Genomic DNA, 23,844 nt, shown 5'->3' with positions numbered 1-23,844 from the left:
GTGAATATGAAAAAAAAATACTAGTAGCTCAAGTGTGGGCATGATTGGTGATCACTTAGCTTTTGGATAAGAAAGCTGAGTTCAATCTTCAAGTCTTAGAAAGGCACTATCATACAAACACACACAATGCCACACACATTCTCTCTCTCTCTATCACATACATACACACAAATACAGACACACACGCACAGACATACCTGCAAACCACATTTACCGGGTGACAAATTTTTAAGTCTTGCCACCCTATCGGAAGATCAACATAAATAACAATAAAAACATGATTTGGGTGTTGTTATCCAGTTTAATAAATAAACAGAGTATAATGATATTCGAAAATAAACATGGTCATCATTCCCAACCAGAGCACCATCACAGTTCCTTTCCAACAAATGAACATCTTTTTAAACCCATTCGAGTACAAACAAGAGCATTTACTGCAATGCACTTTCGGTAGCTCCAACTCGAGCCAGCACTTTGGATTAAATCTCTATGTTCATACTACCTGTAAAATATGGACAACACTTTACCTAGCATACAGCTAACAGAGGGTCTAATAATTCTGTGAACTTATTGCTTATGGCAAACCATGGTGAAAGTCACAAAATGTTGCTCCACTCTACAAAACGTACCGACTTACCACGTTTTAACATCTAAAATGTTCTGTGTTCCTCTTATGTATGTTTGTTTACGACTGTTTCTAGCATTCTCTCCTACCAACGACATCACAAGTTAGACAATGATACAAAGTTGTAGCCCGTTACAAGACACTATAAAGACTGGAATGTGATATAAATCTACGACACAAGCTCTACCATACAAAAGCTAACATACCACTGTAGCTAAAGCTACCATAAAAACACATACATTGCAACCATACAAAAATAGCTTTGGGAATATTCAAATTCATTCTACATTCATACATGAAGCGACTATCTGGATTAGTGAAGGTCCTTTACTGTACAAAATTATCACGTGGTAACGCAGGATATATGGGGGAAAGACAGGCAGCAATGTACGATCATTACACATTGGCAGGCCTGGCTACTGGTTATTGAGAATTGTTAAAAATTATACATTTAAATGCTGGTGATACAAATGCAAAAAGTTTCATACAAAATGACTATTAACTGGTCTTAATTCCTTACAACTGACGTACATGTACTTAGTACAAAATCACTACACTGTGCCTATTCAGACAAGCAAATTTGTCGACTTGTTTTTAGATTTCAGCAACATAACAAGACGTGAGCTTGGACCACAAGAACCACAACTGTCTGCTACACTCTGACGATGCCGACACATGTGAAGCTCACCCTCTGTACAAGCGTCGTGACTACAAACTTGCCTCTCTCTCTCCCCCTTGTATCACATGTTTAAATCTACATCAGCATTTATACACAAGTTGTGTGGAGGTGGTATGGCCGACACAAAGTACATAACGGTTACAGGTCGTACTGCATTCTCAATCCGCACTGTGGGATACATACACGTAGAATTACACGTTTTCCAGTTGACATACAACATGACAGATTTTATCCCCTTAAAACCTTATCCGACCACAGACAGCACCAATATTTACAAGTGGAAACGCCGACAACTCACAAACGACAAGTTGCGACCAACCACCCCCGACAGTGAGTAGGAACCAGCGTCTACTCGTTCTTGTGACAATAGAGGTCTTTTAGCTGTTTGAGTTCCTCAATCAGAGCCTTGTTTTGCTGTTCAAGTACAGCCACGCGATTTTCCAGACACTTCACATACTCTTTCTTCTTCTTCCGGCACTCCCTGGCTGCCACTCTGCACGGTTAACAAGAATACGAACATGTCAGGATATTTGCGTCTCCCCAAACGTGTGCACAACACACAAACCCTTTCTCAACAGTGGACATGTGGATGGACAGACTTTTTTTTTTGTTCCTTGTCTTTTTGCACGAAAAATGCTAACTTTTCTTTCTTTCTTTCCCTTCTTGGAAGTACAAAATCCTACGGCTACTCTGTCTCTGCCTTGTGACAATAGAGCTCTTTGAGGGACTTGAGCTCTTCGATGAGGGTTTTGTTCTGCTGTTCCAGGACGGCCACGCGAGTTTCCAGGCATTTGACGTACTCTTTCTTCCTCCGTCGGCACTCTCTTGCTGCCTCTCTGTTGGTCGACCAGAAAGGTGAAGCAATATTGTAAGAGTCCGGATAAAAACGCTAAAGAGCTTGTATTGCAGCGAACAGGATTTTTCAACAGGCTAGAAAGGCCTTCATTGGTGTTGAAGCATTGCAAAGACGAAACGAGCTAATCAAGAAACTTAAAGAAAAATTAAGACATTGTTATTACAGGAGATTGGCAAGCAACACGGTTAAAACCTCAGCTAAGACGGAGCAAAAAACAGCTTGGGAAAATTCCTTCAAACTCTTAAAGACAACATTTGAGGTTAAACAGACAGGACTGCAAATCGTCATGAGACACATGTACATGTGCTTCTATTTCATGTTAACAAACAAACGTTTTCACAACCAGCAGCTGCATTAAAAGTACGACAATGGACAGACAAAAAGGCGCCGGAACTTTCCAAGACTCAGACTGATTAAAGGAGTAAAGGGTAAGACAGGCTCGACGGTTCAGACCTGTTTTCAGAAAAAAGTTGGGGTCTTGAAGAATTTGGCTCCAATTAAGAAGGAACCCAGTTTTGCAGTCACATTTGCTTAAATCTAAAAAGGTGTGAAATGTGTTTTATTTGCAATTTCCCACTTGTTGATAGTCAACTGTACTCAGTGCATTGAGAGAGAAGGCTGAGTGCTGGAAAGTTCCGGGTCATTTTGACATTTGACAATAACTGCTAACATGTTATCTGAGGAGCAGCATGGGCACACACATAGGGAATACTTCAAAAAGAAGTACAGACCTTTTTATTTGTAAGTTAGACTGTAGACCGCCAGCTTGCTTCAAGAGAGTTTTGTATTTTCTTTTTCTAGTCAACAATGCTTTTTTTAATAAATATGGCTAAAACATTAGTCTAAAATCATCACTATTCACATGTTTTTTTAACATATCCAAAACATTCAGTAGATATTTCAATTCTGAACAAGGTTGATACTTTTAACTGGTGTTTTGAAAACATCTATAGCAAAGTATTTTGATTTGGTTTTAGCAAACTGGGTTAACTGACACAGTGATAGTACAATCAACTGGATGTATAATGCGCAAACAAAATTTCTTGCTGGCCAAAGAATTGAATTTCTTTTCATAGTCATTTTCAGGAAATAGGTGGTGTGTCCATACTGTAACATCAGGTAACGAGACAGCAGGCAGAAAAACAAGAAGATATAGGAAATCATGGACCTGTTTTTGTACCTGTTCTTCATGAGTCTCAGTTCACGCTTCCGTGCAGACTCCTCCGCAAGCTGTTGGGGGCTGGTGATGCCGGTGGGCGTTGCCATGACGACCCCCGCGGGAAGGGACGATGGCGCTCGGATCTGGTACGCCTGGACCTCGCCGGCTGGAGAGATGGAAACTGTCGTTTTGAGAGTGAGATGGCCGCGCTCGAAAGCAGCTCAGCGAGGATTGAAAACAAATGCAAGAAAGCTACGCAACACCAGCCACTTTAGATTTGAATAAACACCAGAAATTTGGAATCATTTTAGATTTAAAAAAAACACATGGCAAAGGGTTCTCCAGTTCTTTCCTTAGTCACTGACGAAGGATAACGGATGCTGTCTAAAACGTGTTTCAAAATTTTTTCCAGTTGCTTGAGTAACTGTCTGTTGGCATATCTTATAACCTGGATGTCTAACCTTCATTGATGCACGTGACAAATGATTTGAGAAATAGAAAGTTGTTTTGAGATTGTACAAAAAAGCAATACAGCAAAGAACAATATGAATGCCAATTAATGAATTGAACACTGGTCACTTAATCCCTCTTCATATCAGATAGGTTTTCTATTATTTTTGATGTCAAATGTGTCCAAAGGTACATAAAAATGTACACATGTTTTGACAGAGGATAATCTAATTTAGCAACGAGAAATGCTGTTTTAGATGGGATGTAAAACTCCACTGTACATCCAGTTACAAAATGAAATGTAGGATCTGTAAGTTACCTTTTAGATTTTTTAGATCTAAGGTGACTTGTGTTATGTTATACCAAGCATTATATTATAGGCAGAAAGAGGTAGAGCCACACCAACTTAGTTAGTCAAAGTTCAAACCACTCCAATTTCTAATTTTTTCTCTCAAATTTACCAATGGTGAAGAGATTAAATCATATGCACATTTCATATCAAAATATATTCCAACAAACAACAGTCTTTTAGTACCAACTTCTTACAACAGAATACAGAAAAATGCCACATGCACAAAGTGATAGCTGGCTATATTTGTAACTCACTTTCACTTGCTTGTGCATAGGGTATTTCAAGCCCTGTTATCTTTCTCATTCTATGGCTGAATTCTACTTAAGAAGAAGGTTCCTTTCACAATTTAGTAATGTCAAATATTTTTCAAGATGAATTGTTTTTCAGTCTTATCTTTTACCTTGAGTATGGCATAATATTGACTGCCGCATAGTATTACACAGGAAAAAGCTGCCTAAATTTTCAACAGAAATTTCTACTGGTTCTTTCAAGAGAAACAAATCCTACACAATCTAACTCCTTACACGTAGTAGCTTCCATTTTAGTGGTAATGCACATGAAACCCCAATATGATACTTGCTGACGTGTTCTTTTAACCTTATCCCTGCTGCCTAACTCTGTAACCGATAGGGAACTGGGTGCCAAACAGCTACTTCTGAGTGCTAGAGGTTAAAACACAACCCCTTTGGTCCTGGTTTCAAATGTTTCTTGATCGTATAGAGGCTATGTGCGTAAGCGGTATTTTGATGTAGCAGGGACAGGTGCGTCCACTAAACGTCAGGAAACCTGCTGTTGATTCAAAGCAGGAATGTGGGATATTTGCAAGGGCATAAGAGGAAAAGCACTTGCCCTTTAGTTCACAGGTGTAGTAATGGTTTAATGCAGCTCCAATTTCACAGGTGTCTGGCTACGTCCAAGGTATATTGATGTCATTTATATGTGCAGGGAATTTCTCCACATTTTACACTCGGGTTCAGCCAAGGTGAATTACAAACCATTGCATCACACTTGTGTGATACTCTAGACAGGTGAAATGTAATCTCCAAGCAGATCTACGCGGGGCGCCGAAAATCGTATATGCTACCCAGAGAAGCTCCAGTCAGCCAGATAAGCTCCAGTCAGCCCCGTGCTGGAGCTTCTCTGGGTAGCATATACGATTTTTGGCGCCCCGTGTAGATCTGCTTGGAGATTAGGTGAAATGCACTTTCAGTAGATTTTTAACTTTTAATATATTCATTGTTTTCCCTTGTCCCATTCTTTGAAGAAGAAAAAACAGCTAAAAGGTTGTTATAAGTCTCAACCAGACTTCTCTTTTGATTTGAAAACTTGTTGAAATCTATTTCTAAAATCATTCAATTCTATTCTATTGAAAGTAAACTGTAACTGAATGGCTAGATAATTCCTAATAGATGTTTAATTTTTGTTTAATGTCTACTACTGTAAATGCAGTAATGTTCGCTGGGATTCGATCTTGCGGTAGGGAGAAAATGGAGTGTCTGCAGTGCTTTTGAGTTTGCGTTTGAAACAATAGTAGCGCTAAAGTCACGCAATTTTTTCACGGTGGCTTTAAGTTCGCGGTAAATAGTTCACCGCAAAAACCGCAGACATAAAACCACCGCAAACATTTTTGCATTCACAGTATTCAGTAACCCACTGAGTCTGGTAGAGACTAGCAGGTACAAATGTGTGACCAGATGAAAACAATGGATTTGAGAGGGAAACCTACCTGGTACAGTGACGAACTGTTGCGATCCATCCCCCTGTGTGTACTGTACGATGGTGGTGCCCGCCGGCATGGCTGCGGCCGTGACTGCGCCCTGGCCTGCGTTCGTCATCGTGATCGTCTGAAGGCCCTGCGTAGTCAGCTCGTTCTGATTGGCCGCCGCGATCTGGATGGTCTGCCCCGCTGTTGTTGCGAAAACGAAACAAAAATTGACATTAACTTCTACAGCAAGACAATGTCTGTCTATGTAAGTTCCACAGGCTGGTACCATAGCAACACAGGTCATTCTATCGCCTACGTTTTCATTGGCCACTGCGATCTGGATGGTCTGCTCCGCTGTTGTTACAAGAACGCTAACGATACAAAAATTCAAGCTACCACAGCAAGCCAAGGCAATGTCTGTCTATCTAAGTACCACACCTTAGCAACACAGGTTATTCTTTAACCTCCATTTTCTCCCAGTTCGAGAGGAGGACTTTTTGGTTTTGGTAGAGAGAGAGAGAGGAAAAGGGAGAGTTTGATGCACAAATCAAGCATTTCATCCACGAAAAATGTCCAACAGAAACAAATTGGTTACGGGTTCCCTGATAGTGATACATTTTGAACTGGAGTTCAATAGATTGTTCTAGATCAGGACGAGGTCACAAATTAATATAAAGCACGGAATCAGGTTGCTTCTTTCTACTTAGCCTTTTCTCTGAATACCCCTCTATCCAGTCCCTCTTTCTGCCTGTTTGTAATTTCCGAAGCCGCCCACGCTCACGTTTCTAAAACATAGGTCATCCTCACCTGGGTACATTTCGACCTGAATGAAATTTTTACGAAAACATGTAGCGCTTGAGGCTTTCTCCTTTATCAAGAAGGTCCTCTTTCGCGTGCACGCGTCAAGATATTTTTGTCAGCACAGAGACGTCGTAATGGCCACTCGTCTTCAAATAGGGCTTAATGGTGGAGCTTTTTATTTCTCAAGTGGCAAGGGACGGTCTGAATGAAAACCTTTTAATAGCATTTTTCGTAGAATGGCCTACACCTGAGTACTAGGCCACGTGCATTTCACAACTCCTCTCCCTTTGGCTTTACGTCTTCCACTATCACCGATTTTTAACTTTGACGCCACAAAGCACTCAATCCGTTACTACAAGCTGGAGTGAACGGCAGACACTGGAGTCAAGAATGTTCCCGCTTTTGTGATGCAAACACTTGATGCTAAACGTCTCTCATCACGTGTTGAATTGGTGAGCGAATATAACCCCAAATGGGTGCTCAAAATACTTCTATTATGCCACCTGCAACAATGCGAGTTATTGGAAGTGTAATTCAGGAAAACTTCCTGCTAACACCCAAACCAGTTCTTCCAGAACCTTCTCCAACTATTGAAGCCTTTAGTATCTTCTTGTACAAACTTGCAATAGCTACTAGCAATCAAGGCTTATATTAGCTATGACGGCACGACTGTTCCTTGTGCTTTTCTTAGCTGGTATTACATACTTAAAGTAGTCGGTACGCGTACCAATTTGTTCGTCATTTTGTACATCATTTAAGCATAGTTGAAAGGCAGAGTTTGCCAGACGACGTCATAAGCGACAGAAAGCCCTGCGTAGGCAGTGACACAGCTGGATTAAACATTAGGCCCACACCATCTCCATTTCATGGACGGTAAAAAGTTAAAGGTCGCACAGCCTTTTCGATGACGTAGGGCTGTCTTGGGTACCCTATCGGAAGGCGGAGACCATCTCTCTCCTTCCACAGCCTTTTTATTTTACCTCGATTTTTTTGCATCAGTGCTCATTAACTCTCAGGAGTGCTTTCCTCCTTTACTCTGCGTAAACCAACATAGTTTATAGTATGTCTTTAATTTAATTTCATATCCATCCAAATTTGATTAGCTTTATTGTTTTTGGCATGCCAGCTGTGTCTTCACTTGGACATCTTATCATGATATTTTTTCATGTTCCTACCAAAACAAATGCGAACATAAAATTGATAGAGTTGTTTTCCGAAAATCAATAACAAGATTTCCAGAGTTCTTCTTGCTTTCATCCAATCCTCCCAAAATAAACTTGAATGAAGCAATAAAAATGAGCGTGTGGCCGCTATCCCTAAAACCGTGTTTGCGCGGCCTAAAAGTCACCGCGTGGGCACCGCCTACGAACAGTAGGCAACCGGGGGAAAACAAGCCCCACGCTTCGGCTCTCCCCTCAACCTTTTACGCCAACCCGCACGTGACTTGGGGCTCTTGTAACATTTACATGACGCCCACAAGCTAAGCCACGTCAGATCCCCGCGTCACGTGCGCCCAACAACTACAAATGGCAACCTGTTTCAGCCTTGCCTTTTTCACGCTCAACGACTATCTTTTCAGCCTCTGCCAAGGTTTGGAGGAGCCCTTTGCCCACCTGACCATGAAAGAACTGAAAAAAACAACTATTTGTAATTAACCTGCTTGACGTCTGTGCTTAGAGTGTCTGTGATTTTTTTAGTCTAAAAACCAGAGTAACAGTGAGTGGACAAATGTTTCTTACAATAAAGTTAAAACACCTAACCTTTACAATTTCTGCTACTATTGTGTGGGCAGTTACAGATAAAAGAGGCCTAGATGGATGGCAGGACTTAAGGATAAGAGAGGATCCAATGTTCTAACATTTCCTGGCACATTTTGAAATGTTGGCTGTTTGAAAGGCCTGTTTTCACTACATCATACTTTCACTTAGCTGTCTCAGCATTTTAACTAAATGTCATGTCGATAGAGATGGATAGAACACGATCTATTACGTTTCCTACATGGGGTTAACGTGAGGACTTGCATATTTCACATGTAATCTTTAAAGAATTGTCGACCAAAACAACTCAAGTGGCTGGGCCAAGTTAATGACATGCAAATCTGCAATTAGTCAACACATACGTCAGCCACCTGATCCAGGCGCTGCTTGCCTCACAAAACGTGTTTTTTGATCTGCTAGCATGTGGACCACATCCTTTAGTATCTTAGCTAAGGCTTTTGACGTCATGTGTTGTAGTAATTTGGCCCATTTCTGGTATTGCATCATACAAGTCGTCACTCATTGGAGGTGGCATGGAAAGAAGAAGAAAGCCCAACTTTTCCACGACGCAATATTCGATATCAGCGCTTTCACGTTGTCGCAATGAAAAAATCTTGGCCTGAACCCTCTTCTTGCTGCTTAACACTGTAACCAATACTAATTTGGTGGCAAAAGGCTACTTAAGCAGGGAGAAGGTTAAGAAATGGTATGGTTTCACAGTGTTCTGAAACAAAGCTGGTAGGTAGCTTGAAGCGTGCAAAACTAGAAAGGAATTCTGAGATTGCAAATGTCTCCCAAGGCGGCACGATGCTGAAAATTGCCTTCTTTTGCAAAAGTAGAAAATTCTTGGGTTCACATCTTTTTGGAATATTTAATCCTTAAGCCAAAATCTATCCATAAAGAATCCATACAGACGTTGTTCATTTCTCTGTTTAACGAACAAACACAGACATCCTCCTTGCCTGAAAGCATGTTAGTCAACGTTGTGAACATGGAACTACATGAAGTTTAGTACTCTTTAGAACCAAAATACACAAACATAACCTAGCAGAATCTTAGCCAACAAAAAACTTGAAAACGTCTTCAAAGAACATTTTCAGAACTGTCTAAGAACAAGCTAGAGCTGATCCTGACTAAACTTGTGACTTTCTTGAAGTTAAGTAGAACCAAAACAAACAAAGAAACAAACAAACACAACCTGGTAGAACCTTACCTAACACAAAATCATTAAAAGCTTTTAACATCTTTAAGAACATTTTTAGAGCTAAGAACACTAAGCTAGAGCTGATCTGACTGAACCTGTGACTTTCTTGAAGCTAGAGCTGTCCTGACTAGTGTCACCGATGCCCTGAACCTTGCTATGGTCCTGCATGCGTGCCGAGGGGAGAGGAACAGGGGGGCCATAGATGATAGGTAGGTGGGAGGAAGGCTCTGGACACTCTGTGGGGGAGAAAGCGGCTTGCATTCATCCGAAAATAATTTCACCAGGTTGGTAGAACATAGGATATTGTCGTTTTCTTTTTACACAACCAGTGACTTCTTAAGGTAGGTAGGTAGGCAGTGACTTCTTACCTGCTGACATTTCGGTGTCTGTCAGACACCTTCTTCAGAGTACTCCAGGCTCTGAAGAAGGTGTCTGACAGACACCGAAACATCAGCAAGTAAGAAGTCACTGGTTGTGTAAAAAGAAAACTCCAATAGGCTTGCATTCATGTTTGGCAAGGCTAAAAGGAAAAAGTTGCTTGTAAAGTAATATATAGGAAACAACTTACTTTCTTGAAATTGGCAGGTTTGCATATTTTCAAGGCCCGTTTTTGGGTGTCTTTGAAATAATACAACATTTCCATGAGCTGTTTTCCACTTGACTCTACTTACCTTTTTCACAGTATCCACCTCACTGCCCCGAGCAATTCAGAAATGTGATTAAAAACCAGTATTTCGTTTGAGAAACTGAGCCTGAAGGTTGATTTTTCTCTGCTTCTCACATTCTCAATTTACAGCATGGACATATGCAAAATGTGTTAACTTCAACAAGTTCAAGACATGGTGAAAAAAATTCTTTTTCAGCATTACATCAGCAATGAACTGTGAAAACAGGTAGCAACCTGTAATAACAATCAAGTTCCAAGACAGAGAACAATCCGCATGATTTACCTGAGGTCTGTACGTAGCTGGGGATGGTTGTCTGGATTGATGTGATCGCCGCCTCTTCTTCTTTGTCCTCCTCAATCTTGGCTATACCAGGGGCTTCTGCTGACGACAACTCGTTCAGGATTTTCCTAAAAGGAAAGAAAGATTTTTCAGTCCAGTGTACACGTAACATTTGACTTCTGTGTGCTGATTTGTTACACTACTATCTGAATCTCCACTGCAACTAAAAAGTGTAGTACAATTATCAAAAACTTCTTAAGGGGCTCTTTTCAATTCGTTACCATTCCAAGAAAGACCTCTAACTAAAAAGTTAAGAAGCAATGTCACCTACATTGTCAACTTACAAGCCGACGCTAGTCCAGTTGATGTGAACGACATAAGGATATCAATGGAAAAACAGCATGCAGAGGAAAAAGCTCTTTCGAGTTTGGTTCGGACGAGAGTAGTAGGGGTACGATTACTTGAGCCTGTATATACGGGGGTATAGTATACACCCACTCTTTTTGAGTGGGTTAAGTGGGTAGCTTAACATAATCAAGGTATGGATGCTTCTGGACAGAACACCACCAACGTACAGTCTCCGACACAAAATACTCAACTTCTCCCGGTAGCAGGCACATGTATTCAGACACATAAGTCAGAGTCTAGGGGCAGAATTGATAAACCACTAAAACAAGAATCATTTCTCTAGTTCTGCTAAGCCACTGCTAAGGGAAAGCTTAAGTTTGAAGCCATTTTTCCACAAGACAATCAACCTTTCATTGACTTCTTCTGATTGGATTACTTCTCCTTTCGTTTCTTACTACTTCAGGTAACGCACACCAGCAAGCATGAAACCAACACTTTCGATACTGTCTTTTACATTTCATTCTTAAGAAGACTTCCTACTTCCCAGTATTTCAATATTTTGTTGCACAACTGCTTTCTCCACTACACTATCTGCCTGTACAACAGACAATTGCAGACTGACAGTGAGTGTTGTTGTGTTAAAGTCCAGTTTTCATCTTCGTTCTTGCACTCTGCGTGTATAGATCTGATTTGTAAGATCAATGCAATTCAGGAGTGCATGTATATTGTACATGCATATTTCTGCTACGTTAATTTAAACGAATAAGGATTGAAAGATTGTAAGAAGAGATGTACTAACCTATAGGATGGCCTCCTGGAGAGGATTTCTCGCCTTTTCTCGATCCCGATGTCTGTGTCTGTTCTGACTAGGTGCCCTTCTCCGTCTTCTTCCACCTAGGAAGGAAATTCTGCAGGTGAGTTCTTTAGAACAACTTCAAACAACTACAGTTCACAAGGATACGCCAAATAGCAGTTACTCAAGCAACTGGATAAAATTTTGAAACAGTCAGACGTTTCAGACAGCAGCCCCTATCTTTTGCCAGTAAGTAAAGAGAAGAACAGGAGAACCAGGTTTTATACCAAAATTCTGAATTGATATGTTAATGATGTGAAGACAATCTAGGATGGTTCAACAGAAGACTATAAGCCAAGACAATGTCAGCTGTTGTGTGTGGTTTTTCAAAGTCCACGAGACAAGTTATTGCAGTTTAGGGTACAGTTTGTTTCTTGAAATTACCTATTCAACATAGGTAAAATGGTCTGCGGTTATACTGGTCCGGTGAGATTTTCAAACACAGGGTTGCTAAATCTGTCCCGCTATTCAGCGAGCAATATTTTTCTGGGCACCCCATCTTATTAACCCCAATTTGCTGGACAATTCAAGACAACAAGAACAAAAATGAAATACGCTAATAGCAAAATTTGCATTACAAGAAAAGTCCAGTTTTATAAAACAGTGACCTAATGTCGTTTTACAAGGTTAGAGTACCAGAGGTAGTTCAGGCAAGAAGGTTAAAAATCAAACCTCCTTGGTTTAGGTTATCGCTTGTTACCGATTTGGAGTTAGAACAAGAATAAAATGCCCTAATTGGTTAAAATCGGTTACAAGCAAAGAGGATTTTGCATTTCTGCAACAGGGTCTAGTTTTCCCGGGTCAGAGTGCCCTGGCTTTTCGGGAAAATCTTGTTAACGACAGCCAATGAGATTCGTAGTCGGAAGAACAACAAACGAAGTCTGCTAATTGGTTAAACCTAGTGGCAACTAGAGCCGCAGGAAATGAACGACTTCAGTTGTCGTTTGTAATTGTGGTTAAGACAGAGTGGCTAATCCAGAATATTATTAGTGACAGCCCACTGCAAAACTCCTTTCAACATACAAACGAAAAGCAATAAATGAGTTATCCTTTTTACAACCGCTCAACATTTCTGTAACAGACAATTTTTCAAGAATGGGCAACCATGCTTTTGGGGACGCAATCTTGTTAGAGGGATGGTCGGCCAGATTTGAAGACCAAAAGAACAACAATAGACGCCACAGAAAAAAAAAGTGCACCAGTTCTTTGAAGAACACCAACAAAGTGTGCTAATCGAGTAATTCCTGTTACGAAGGTACGGTGGGAAACGATCGACTTTATGTGTACGATACTTGAAGAACACAAACGAAGTGTGCTAATCGAGTAATCCCCGTTACGAAGAAACGGCGGGAAATGATCGAGCTTTACTTGTACGGTCTGTATCTGTCCCGCTGCTTGGATGACTGACTGTTGCGTAGGCTGGATAACAGACTGGACTTGTACCGGTTGATTGGGGATGGCCGTGGGCACCGCCGTGATGGTGTGGACGACGGTCGACAGGTTCTGTGGCTGGGAGGATCCGGAGCTGCTTGGTGAGTCTTCCGACTTGTCGTCGATGCTACCATCCATGTCGTGCTGTTTACCTGCCGGTGAAGCAAACAAGAAACTTTGTTGACTACAAGCAGACGTCGAAATGGTCATTTTAAACTCTAAAAAGCCACCTCGAAAAACATAAACTATCCGTTTCATGCAATACTTCTGCAGTTGAAATTAAAAGAGAGATGAACAACACTTTCACAACTTGCAGAACACATGTTTAGGAACAAGAAAATGACCGCAGAGAAAAAGAAACATGATCCCAAAACAAACAGTCCAATACCAGTCATAACGCCAGAGAGGTCTCTGTTCCTGACCAGTCTGAACTCGAGCGTCTAGTCCTTTGAGGAAAGTCGAGGGAAAGAGAGGAAAGTCGGGACCAAGAATCTCACGTGAAAAATGTATACAGCACAGGTGACTCCCTTCCAAGAAGAGAAGCTTGATCAGCACTGTTCCAATATGACTAAACCCATCTTCCATTCAGGGGAAGGTGTTTTGATTCCAAGAATGCCCAGGTAAGTTACTGCGATTTGAGTTTGAGTCCAATTTTGTATCCCAACTTAACTCACCTTTTAGGGAAATGCGGTCCAAATCAAATTTCATGAGGAACAAGGGACTTAGTCAGCGTCGCTTATAACAAGTGTACAAAACAGAAGTCTGTAAACTTTCTATGACCAGAAATGGAAGCGATTTTGTTGTTTAGCTCATATTTATATACATGACAGGAGGAGTACGTGTCCGTTATCATGCCTTATACGGATCGAACCTACGTCTTAGCGAGGATGACTCAACCTCCCCCGTCTGCGTAATGGTTACCCTTCTGTCTACATCACAGGCAGAGCTCTAAAAGTGTTTTGTCATTTGGGAAATCCGTCCAGCACCTGTGTGCTTATAGGTAAGGTTCTCAGTAGCTAAGTGCCGGCGTGCCCCGGCCACGTGCCGCGCAAGCACGTGTACTTTTGTTTCGGGCTGAACCAAGTCGAGCGCGTTTCACAGCATCTCCCGGAAGTCCAACCACCATCGGCGGCATGCACATCACAGATGTCTTGTCTTTTTCATCCATTTTTAAAATAAAATTTGTCACGAGTTTAACTCGTGGCGACAAATACACTTAATGAAATTATAGAAAAGCAAAATTTGCAGTTTTTTGTGTGGTGAAAACAATCATCTTATCAGTGTGTCGGTTCGAGGACCTTCGACCGCCGCGGGAGCTAATTTACATACCCCTCAGGAAGAAAAGACGTCATCGTTGACGTGAGCTCCTAACAGCCAATCAGAATCAAGGGACAATGAAAGAGTTCAGAATGTGGGAAAAGGATTAAACGTGTGCTCTCTGGAAACGAAACACCAAGCAAGTGGTGTTTACAAACAGACTAATGCCATAGTGGGCAGATGAAAAATCCTGTAATCCAGCCAAAGCAGGCACTTTCAGCGGATCCATTCCCCCACAGGGACTGAAACACACTTTTATTGTATGGCATGGAGCTTGGCACATAGTTTTTTAGTACAGGTAAAACTGTGCTTGTGAACATCTCTGCATAAGGACTACCTGACCATCACAACCATTTACCTCCAAAAAAACGGAGGTATTGTTTTGTATGTGTGTGTGTGTGTGTGTGTGTGTATGTCAGTGTGCCTGTTTCCGGATATTTGTACAAATTGTAGTCATAACTTACAAACCTCTGGATGGACTGCAGCAGAACTTCCATTTTTTGTACCTTTCGTACAGTGCTGCAGTACATGTAGTTAAGGACAGTGCTACCACGTGTTTGAATAGCCACTGGCAGCTTTCATTTTACATTGAGGCAAATTTTGTCAAAACAAGTTCCATTTTCTGACTGTATACCGGTTTTATTCCAGTTGGTATGTCGTCGCTGGATAACAAAGTATACAACCAAGTGTTTTATCCAAGACCGGCGTTTCGGGTGACTGTCTGTCACCTTCCTCAGGACAATTCTGACTGTTTTTTACACACTACATGTACGAGTAGGTGCCCTGCTAACAGATGCGGTCCCAGACTTTACAAATAGGACTACAGGAGTACCTACTGTGTTTATAACTTAATAATAAGGCTGTCCCTAAAATGAGGTATTTACTACTTTAGTCTTGGGACTGATATTATAACACCGCATGACATACCTATCCTTGTTTATATATGTAAATGCCTCATTTCAGCAGTGACACCTGCAACTTCTAGTGCATAACAAAACTGTCCTAAAGGAGGTGACAGACTCCGAAACGTTGGTCGGTTGTATTGTGGCTTTGTTATCCAGACCAGTTTCAGATTCGGTATTTCATGTGTGCCCTTCTGAAAATGGCAAGTACAACTTATCATGTTTGCCAGGCTTTTTGGAGAAGACCCACAGAGTGAAAAACACTTATCTCTCCTGCAACCTTGAGTGGGCGTAGCCCCAAGAGAGTCTGGGTACAGACACCTACAAAGTCAATATTTTCTCAGAAAAATGGACAAGTTCAATCCAAGCCTGTTGGAGTAGCTTCCTTTTTTGGTCAAATAACCGAGTTTTAAGATGTTGATTGGGTCACTGCGACCTAGAGCGAATGGGGAAATACCAAAATATGCCACAAAATCTAGTGTTTGTATGCATAAAATTGGACTATCTTGGGATTTGAAGCCTACTTTCGAGGGTAAGGTGATTAAATTTTCCCTATTCTACCAAATGTATCAAAAGTATGTTTTACATTGAATGAAATCTGGTTTCTCTTGGAAGCTAGTAGTTTTAACATCTCAAAAACACCGTCTTTCATTCCTCCTCCTCCACATCCAAATCCCTTTTGACATTTCAGATGTGTCCGTCAAATGCAACCCCTGACCACCCCCTACCACTTCTGAAGTGGAACAGGCCGTACCGATGACATACAGCGCTCTTTTTCCTGACGTCAATCTGTAACCTGATATTCTCCATTCCCTGCCGCTATCACGGCCAGCACGCTGCTACTCCTGACAACACGAAATGCTAACATTTATTTATAATGCCCGGTGTCACATTCGGCAATACAGCATGTCTATGGAAGTTTTGACTTAACCTTTAACAAGTGGAACATGCAAAAGCAGAGATGGTTAAACACTATATAGTACATGCAAACATAGATTACTAAGTTTGTTCAGACCCTTGTAGTGCCTAGTGGCACATATGTAGGGTAGCTAGTTAACTTGTTGTTTCAGTAGCAGGGTATATTTTTACAGGGAGGTGCTGCTAACCCGCTCTTTTCAACGTGCTAGAGACACCTCCTTGAACACAGGACTCCCATGTTTGAATGTTATGCCTCTTCCAAAAGACAGGTGCAGCCCCAACTGAGACATCCGCAACCCAGTATTGAACCAGGGTTTCCCAGTTACCAACTAATTGGAACCAGAAACTCAACTGTGAGACTGCTAACAATTCCTTGTTTTTATTTCAAAATGACCATTTGTGATAGCCAGGCTACATTTGTGAAGCTCAAAATAGTTAATATTATGTTATCGGCAGTGTGATTCACGTAAAACCGAGCCTGTATGAGAGTATCTTTTTGCAGATGCCTACTATAGATTCCATAACCCTTTTGGATGCTAAATTCTCAAGTTATTAGCATTTTTCCAGCAATCTCATCCTCAAGAACTTTTCTGCAAATCGTAAAAGTGGACATTTGGAGGGCGGCAAGAGTAAAGTCACTTTCCAGTCCTAAACTATCAGTTAAATAAGGGAAGGACAAGCTCTATTGATTTGCATTGCTCCATTTTACACAGGACAGCGACTACTGGACAGGTACTAGTAGTATAATAAGTGGGACTTTTCGTCTTCCACTGCTTCCAAAAAAGAAGTCAAACCCAGCTAATTTAGATATAGCCAACAAATGTATATAGTACCAGTAACCTATTGTTACAGCAAAGTCAGACACAGTTTACTGACGCATGTATGTTTTTCCTATGTTTTTATCATGTATTTGCAATTAGCCCACGGGCATGAACTTGCAATAAACTTCTCAATAATACTGCATATCCCATCTTCTTCATAAATGACTAACTTCTATTTTTAATTCCTCCTGAGTCATTTTACCACATACAAAGTTGTCTTTGTTCTGTGCAGTTGTTTAGTCTACATTCTGTTTCCTAATATACAGCCACAATGGTCTTGTGCCACAATGCAGTCTTCTTTTAGAATTACAAATATACAATCATGTACTACCTATCACATATTTTACTTACTAGAAAATGTAATGGTATGACCCTTCCCCTATGACTATCAACAGAATGTATAAATAGAGACAGTCAATGTTAAGGCCATGACCTGACTGTGACATTGTGTCCCTGTGACGTTACTAGTCACGTTAGTGTGACAGCTAAACTTGGAAACAGTAAGGACAACTTTAAGTTCAAATAAGATTAAAGGAGCTTAATCTTTATACAAGCCACGTGCATCTTTCTGGGTTCTTTAATGTGCTCTTGAGATCTTAAAACATAATGTTTAGACCAATGTTAAGAAATAAGTTTAATATGTAAGACACTTGAATGTTAATTTATCTAATATACATTTCAACAGTGACTAACTGGTTTTAATCACCACTCGATTTGTTAGAAATTGTTCAATTTTTTTCAAATCTATGGCTTTATAAACCATTACATGAAACTATCATAAAATTTTCATTTTGCAGTCAAACAAAAAATTAACTGGACAAAAACATCTACTTCCTTAAATTATGTTGGTAAGCATACAAAACTACAACGCTGATAGCTGACTGTAGTAGTAACAGATCCAAGAAAAAAACGTCTAGCTCACACATTATAAAAATATGCAATTTGAATAATTTGTTTAAATGTTATGATCTAAAAACTAGGCTTATTGTACCGTCAAAACATGTACACATTCTAAGATAAACTTTTATCCATATGTTACTTTGTTAGATCAGGAAAAAATGGTGTACCTTCACTTGTTGAAAACTATATAAGTTTTTTCCTCTTTTGACATTGTGCCAGCAAAAAGGTGTCCTCAAGGTAAAAGTAGGACAGAATTTCCCGTTTATATTTTCCTGCATGCATTGTTCTGGCAAAATATTACGTAAGCGTTGTTTCCACTTTCATAAATTTACTTCTTTGTGCTTCCAACTTGTCTAACTCTTTGTCAACACATCTACAAGGCTATTTTGACTACAAGACAAGAAGGAATTAAAAATTGCCCCTTTTCCCCTACATAACTTTAGCAATATCAAAATGTACAGAAGTAGTTGTAGGCGCGAAATATTGTAAATGGTAAATTATACTAATTTTTGACGTAACTACTATGGCCTATGGCTACACTGTTAAGTGTTATCAACCCGGGCCCCCCAAAATCCCCAAATTCCCTCAGAACTGGGCGCTTCCAGGGAGGGACACGAGAGGAAGTACTTTTTTATCGCCCCTGTGCTACTTTTTTCACACAGAGATGACGATGTTTGGTCCTCACGTGCCACACGTGCATCAGGTGATGCCAAACATCGTCAGAAGTTCCATGTCCGTGGCTTCTCGCACCAGCATGGCAGAAAAAACAGCGCCCAGACTGCGGCGCGGGCCCGACCAGACGACACTTTCTGCAATACTGAGGCCAGGAAGCGGACACGACAGAAAGAGCGGGTTCTGGTCCCCAAAATGCCCCAAACCTCCCGACCCAGGCATATTCTGCAGGGTGGAGGAGCTGCACGCTGTTGTGTTGTGGTTGTTCAGCTGAGTACTTACCGGTTACGTGGGTCTATCGTCACGGCGCGAGGCGCGATCGGACTGGATGTCGTGGGGAATACGTAGCGCCACGTCAAAATACACCCACCGCGTCACCACAAAACTACAACACAGCCGAACCACTTTCCATCGCGGCTTCCATACCACTCCGCCTCAACCGCCCGAATCAAAATGCTTCGATTGGATTGGTCAGAACTCAGCACGTGATGATGAGGTAATAATGATGTCATGATTTGCGACACCAATGCGGAAATTGATTGGCCATGATTGGCCATGTGACTATGACATCATTTGACGTCATCAGCAAACAATGTCATTGGATAAGAATATAGCGTCGGTACGGTGTAGCGTTCAAACTAACCCCGGTGTTTTTAGCGGATGTAACCTTTCATACATGGAACTTAGTAGCTCTCCAGTCGCTCAACATATTGGTTTTCATTGTATATAAGACATATAAAATCAATTCCATCTTTAAGTATAAGATTGATGCTAAAAGCTTATGTTCATATTTATAAAAGGACGTTTCTTTGCGATAGGTTGAATGGTATGCTACACCGGGTCGTCATCTTGCGTTGAAGATCCCTGACCAGAACCAGACATGACGTCGCACAAATTCATAATATACTTAATCCGTCAGAAACGGCTACTATTATGATCTCAAAAAGCATATCACGCTGTTTGGTGGCAATTACTGTAAGAGTGTATCTCAAAATGAACCACGTTTTGGCGTCGTCCTCGGCTATTTGTGAGAACTATTTGCTATGCGCGGCAAGTCAAGAGATCTGCTTCTTTGTGATGCGGTTTTATTTTCCCTCCCTTTTGGATCGTACTATTATGATTACCAGAAGGGGATGGTGATTAACATTGAACTTTTTCAAGGCCATAAAGCAACCAACTTGAAAAAGCATCAAAGATACCGGAAATGATGATAACTGGTATCATTACCACAACGTTTCCCTCTTGACAGTTGACGTTTTTGTCACCAGTGCTTTGGTGAGCGTGAGTGACGTAATGACGACGTCAGCGCCATGACGCACAAGCGGCTTGAGTACTTTCCGCGCCAAAAGGCTCAGATAACAGCGTGAAGCCTGGCGCTTCCGTCTAAAGAACGACAGGAAACAACGCTTATCAATCAGTAAATCCAGTAATTACCTTCGCTAAGAACTTAAAGGTTATGCTTTCAGTACTTTCTGTGAGTGGAAAGCATGCTCCAGAAACTGTGGGTGGATCCTGATATTTGGCAAAATTAGGTGGGTAGGGATTCCGCAAAACCAATCAGTTTTAATAAAGTAGCCAACTTTGATCAATTGGGCCTCCTAGCAGCTTTCTACAGTATTGCAGCAGAACACCAGGTTTTTATATCTCATGTGCTGAACACTGTGCTATGGTCCTGGTTTTTTTAGTGGTAGCTCTTGGGACAGAGGTGCAGGTTTGGGCTCCCTTGGCCTAGCATCTTTTTGTTTAGAACTGCAGTGGCCAATATTGTCTGAAGAGAGTACAAGTAACTTAAAAGATCGTCATGATTTTTTGTATGATTTTGCTTCATTTCTTGTTCTTATTATACCACGTAAAACATACTTTTTCTTCACGCAGTCTACCTTTAGATAAAATCCCCCTTCATTTCATTCCTTATTAGGTAGAAGAATGTTGGACCCAGAAAACTCCATCATCGCACATCTACATGCTTGCAAGTCTTTTATTTACATCAAAAGGAGAGAAAAAAGGTGACAGAAGTTTCTATGCAGGGGTAAACATGTACAGTTAAATGAAATGTTTAAAAATTCTAGGTCGCCACCAGCAGTGTACAAATGTACAATGTTTGTTATCTGAATTATAATGTACAAAACTATTATATCACTATCAGCAGTTACTGACAAACTTCAAAGAAATCATAACTATCCCATGAAAAAGTAGTATATTCTGTAATGTACTGTAGCACAGCCGTTCCTTTCTATACCTTTCTATGACTATGCTGTGCTTTGTTACAATATTAAAAACCTATGAATATGGTGTGTTACAAAGAATTTCATTTTAGACTGTCATAACAATACGTATATGAACATACATTGTACATATACTAGAATTTCAGTAGCCTTCTTTCGATAAATACAGGTTTTAAGTAACTGGATTTTCACCTAGTGATTGTAATGTTTTTCTTCCTTCGTTTCCTACAAAAGAACAAAAAATTTCTTAATATCATACAATTATTAGACTAGTTCATATCAAGTGGACATATTTGAGTCGAGCAGGTTTGACAAATACTTAACAACATGTTGACTGAGCCATAAAAAAAACTATTTGAGCAACAAAATCCAGCAAACTTATGTATACATAGTTGCCACCAATGCAACATTTCAACATTGTCACATAGCTGTGACAAAAATGTAAACCGCTACTATGTCTTAATAGAGTTGTACCGCTAAGTAGTAATGCATAATCTATAAGAAACAAAGAATGATTTTCTTTGGCCCAGCAAACACGTCATTAAATAGTTGAGGCAATTTGATATCGTTCGTCATCGTTTTGTTGAGATCATCACTTGGTAATCATCTATCCCCATCACTTCAGCATGGGAGAGGCAAAAAAGTTTCGCTTGCTTGTAGATTTCGCACTTTTGGAACCAAACCTGGAAAGAGGGGAAAAGAGAAACATGATTACTTTATTGTTTACAGATGGAGAGTATTAGATCTAATGTGTCAGCATTACTTTGTATCTGTATCTATTAACGATTTAAAGTAAATAACATAGACAAAGACAGACACACGAACACAGACACACAACTACACACACAAACGCACTGATTATAATGTTATTAGTCCTAAATGGTCCCCTCACCTTGGTGTGAGCGGTGTTCGTGATAGGAAGCCCTTGGCTCTGTCCAGTGAGCTGGTAGATCCCGACTTCTTCACCCCGGTGTCTGTAGAGTTGGGCGTCGTCCGCACGGGTCCCAACATGCTTCCCTTGGGAGCTGCGTACAACAGACAAAAACACATGATATTCCTGTAAACCTGCAGGCATGTAGTGAAGTCATTCTTGTTCTCATTGGTTCCCAACAGCATTGAAAATATTGCCTTACAGTTGGGAGAAGCCTTTTTGCCTGTGTATAAGAAATCCCATTGAAATCAAGTACAGTAGTAAGTAATCATCCATTAAGGTATTTGCCACCAAAAGAGTTCAAAGAACACCAGCCCCAGAGAAAAAAAAAATCACTCAGAATTTTGTGATTTACCACTGAGTCTGAATCTTTATACAATTATATTTCATATATGCATACATCCGCTGTTATATATTCAATTTTCAATGCAAATTAAAGGTGGGTATTTGAAGCACTGCAAATTTTGTGCATGAATGCAGGATTAGCAGGGAGGAAAACGTAATCTATCCACCATGAGAAAATATGATATTGCTGACAGACAGTGCACCAATGTGTTCCTTTGCTCTGGGACACCAAGTTGCGCAGGACAAAAACAAGACACCTAGCGACAGAAGACACCGCTGCGTATTAAGGCATGGAATTAGGGTTAGATCATTAAGGCGTGAAATTTTTGGTGTGAAGCTTTGACCATGCAGTTCACCTGCATTCTCCGCGTTCTCTTTGGTCTTATCTTTTGCGCCATCTTCTGCGGAGAATAAGACGTGAAACATGAACTTCTTTACTCCTTAACTTTTACCAGTACATTTGTATTTAGCCAGCTGATATAACTGCCCTTCTGTGTAACACCTGTGCTGAGTATTACTACTATGGTAAACCGTAAGGACTGAAAATTTTTGATGATAAAATGAAGTGAAAAAGTTGTTCATGTATTTCTTTATGAACAACCTGTGCATGCCGAACCAATAAACAAATACAAATTTCTGTACGAAAAATATGTACATCAATGCTAGTCTGGAAATATGTTTTGTTTTTTAAATCATTCCCTTTTGTCATAACTTTATCCGTTTTACCCCTAAGGGAGTGAAGCATTATTTTTGACTCGTCTCTCTGTGTGTGTATGATTGTATGTACATGTACGATGTAACATTGCCATACACCCTTAGTAATGATACTTTTGTCTGTAGGACTAGAAGGGTTGCAAAGCAGTATAGGTAAGGGGGTGAAGTCTGCTATCTCTGTACGCAGATTAAAATTAAACAAACAGGGAACAGGACGTTACCTTGTCTCCCCTCGGGAGTGCGCATGGAGTAGGGGTTTGTGATGACGTTTCCGACGGCGGGAGATCTCAGGTTCTCGTCGTCCTCCTCCGCAAACCTCCGCCAGAAGTCTGACGGCATCAGCAGCAGCCCTTCCATTACCTGTGGGTCAAAGGTCAGGCGTTATCTGTTATCATAGATTTTTGTGCAGTGAAATGCTTTAATTTGTGGGTTTTGTGATTTTCACCAGAAAGAAATTCGGTTGAAATTCATACCAAGAAACATTTTCTCAGATTAGCTTATGCTGTTTATTTATTATAGTTTATATCACGACCAAGACCTTACGAAAGTCGCTGTGCTTTGTTGTGTCAATAAAGATTTCTGTCTATCATACTGAATTTCAAAAAGACGTACAAAAAATATACGAAACTATGCTGATTGATCTTAATAACTCTAATTTTATAAGGAAACTAACATGAAACAAAATTAGTTGGTATTCATTGGTTTCTACTAACCTCATCAAACATCCAAATGAGATTATAAACAACAGCACGTTCTCTTACCCGGGGCTGCTTGCGTGTGTCAGCCAACATGGTCATGTGATCAGGGTCGGGGATTCCGTGGCCAATAAGAGTGGGGCCGAACACCTTGGCCAGGTTCGACATTCCCATCTTGGTCCTCTTGCTCTCAGACACTCTGAATACAAGGTTAAGACAATAACAAGGTTTAGAATC

General features: G+C 40.6%; 2 protein-coding genes and 1 long non-coding RNA gene across 22 annotated transcripts in view; 1 reads left to right on the top strand and 2 right to left on the bottom strand.

Annotated features, from left to right (window-relative positions):
* Window positions 1–281: 281 nt before the first annotated feature.
* LOC136446852 (cAMP-responsive element modulator-like) lies at window positions 282–19,107 on the bottom strand. Of its 14 annotated transcripts, none has more exons than XM_066445475.1 (8): window positions 13,556–13,579; window positions 13,105–13,319; window positions 11,683–11,777; window positions 10,539–10,663; window positions 9,684–9,824; window positions 5,848–6,027; window positions 3,329–3,500; window positions 282–1,797 (listed from the first exon to the last, which is right to left on the bottom strand). In XM_066445475.1, exons 1-8 carry the CDS (start codon window positions 13,560–13,562, stop codon window positions 1,653–1,655), a joined length of 1,080 nt encoding a protein of 359 aa, XP_066301572.1. In that variant the 5' UTR covers window positions 13,563–13,579; the 3' UTR covers window positions 282–1,652. The 14 variants fall into 14 exon arrangements, with proteins under 14 accessions (XP_066301572.1, XP_066301576.1, XP_066301583.1 ...); XM_066445479.1 differs by having other exon boundaries at window positions 3,341–3,500; XM_066445482.1 differs by lacking the exons at window positions 282–1,797; window positions 13,556–13,579 and adding exons at window positions 1,946–2,140; window positions 18,980–19,107 and having other exon boundaries at window positions 13,180–13,319.
* Window positions 19,108–19,209: 102 nt separating this feature from the next.
* On the top strand, window positions 19,210–21,343 carry LOC136446857 (uncharacterized). Its single transcript, XR_010757655.1, has 2 exons — window positions 19,210–20,229; window positions 20,616–21,343. It is a non-coding gene; the product is annotated as an uncharacterized lncRNA (long non-coding RNA).
* The window catches only part of LOC136446849 (rac GTPase-activating protein 1-like), a 15,193-nt gene continuing 12,006 nt past the window's right edge, over window positions 20,658–23,844 (bottom strand). For 5 of the 7 annotated variants that reach the window (XM_066445466.1, XM_066445468.1, XM_066445469.1 and 2 more), the window contains 5 exons: window positions 23,674–23,806; window positions 23,134–23,272; window positions 22,555–22,599; window positions 21,815–21,947; window positions 20,658–21,605 (listed from right to left, as the gene is read on the bottom strand). In XM_066445466.1, the coding sequence (XP_066301563.1) occupies window positions 21,539–21,605; window positions 21,815–21,947; window positions 22,555–22,599; window positions 23,134–23,272; window positions 23,674–23,806 (517 nt within the window). In that variant the 3' untranslated portion in view covers window positions 20,658–21,538. The remainder of the gene's footprint in view (window positions 21,606–21,814; window positions 21,948–22,554; window positions 22,600–23,133; window positions 23,273–23,673; window positions 23,807–23,844) is intronic. The other 2 variants (XM_066445470.1, XM_066445472.1) reach the window with 1 other exon arrangement.

The sequence above is a fragment of the Branchiostoma lanceolatum genome, chromosome 13 (assembly GCF_035083965.1).
Source record: "Branchiostoma lanceolatum isolate klBraLanc5 chromosome 13, klBraLanc5.hap2, whole genome shotgun sequence".
NCBI classification, from domain to species: domain Eukaryota; kingdom Metazoa; phylum Chordata; class Leptocardii; order Amphioxiformes; family Branchiostomatidae; genus Branchiostoma; species Branchiostoma lanceolatum.
This window is presented reverse-complemented; position numbering and strand designations above follow the sequence as displayed.

Excerpts from the sequence above, each read along its gene's own strand:
- LOC136446852 (XM_066445474.1), bottom strand. Across the intron at positions 11,778-13,104 it reads GACAGATACAGACCGTACAA|GTGGAAGAAGACGGAGAAGG; the intron begins GTAAAGCTCGAT and ends TTTCCTTCCTAG. Across the intron at positions 2,141-3,328 it reads AAGAACAGGTACAAAAACAG|AGAGGCAGCAAGAGAGTGCC; the intron begins GTCCATGATTTC and ends GTCGACCAACAG.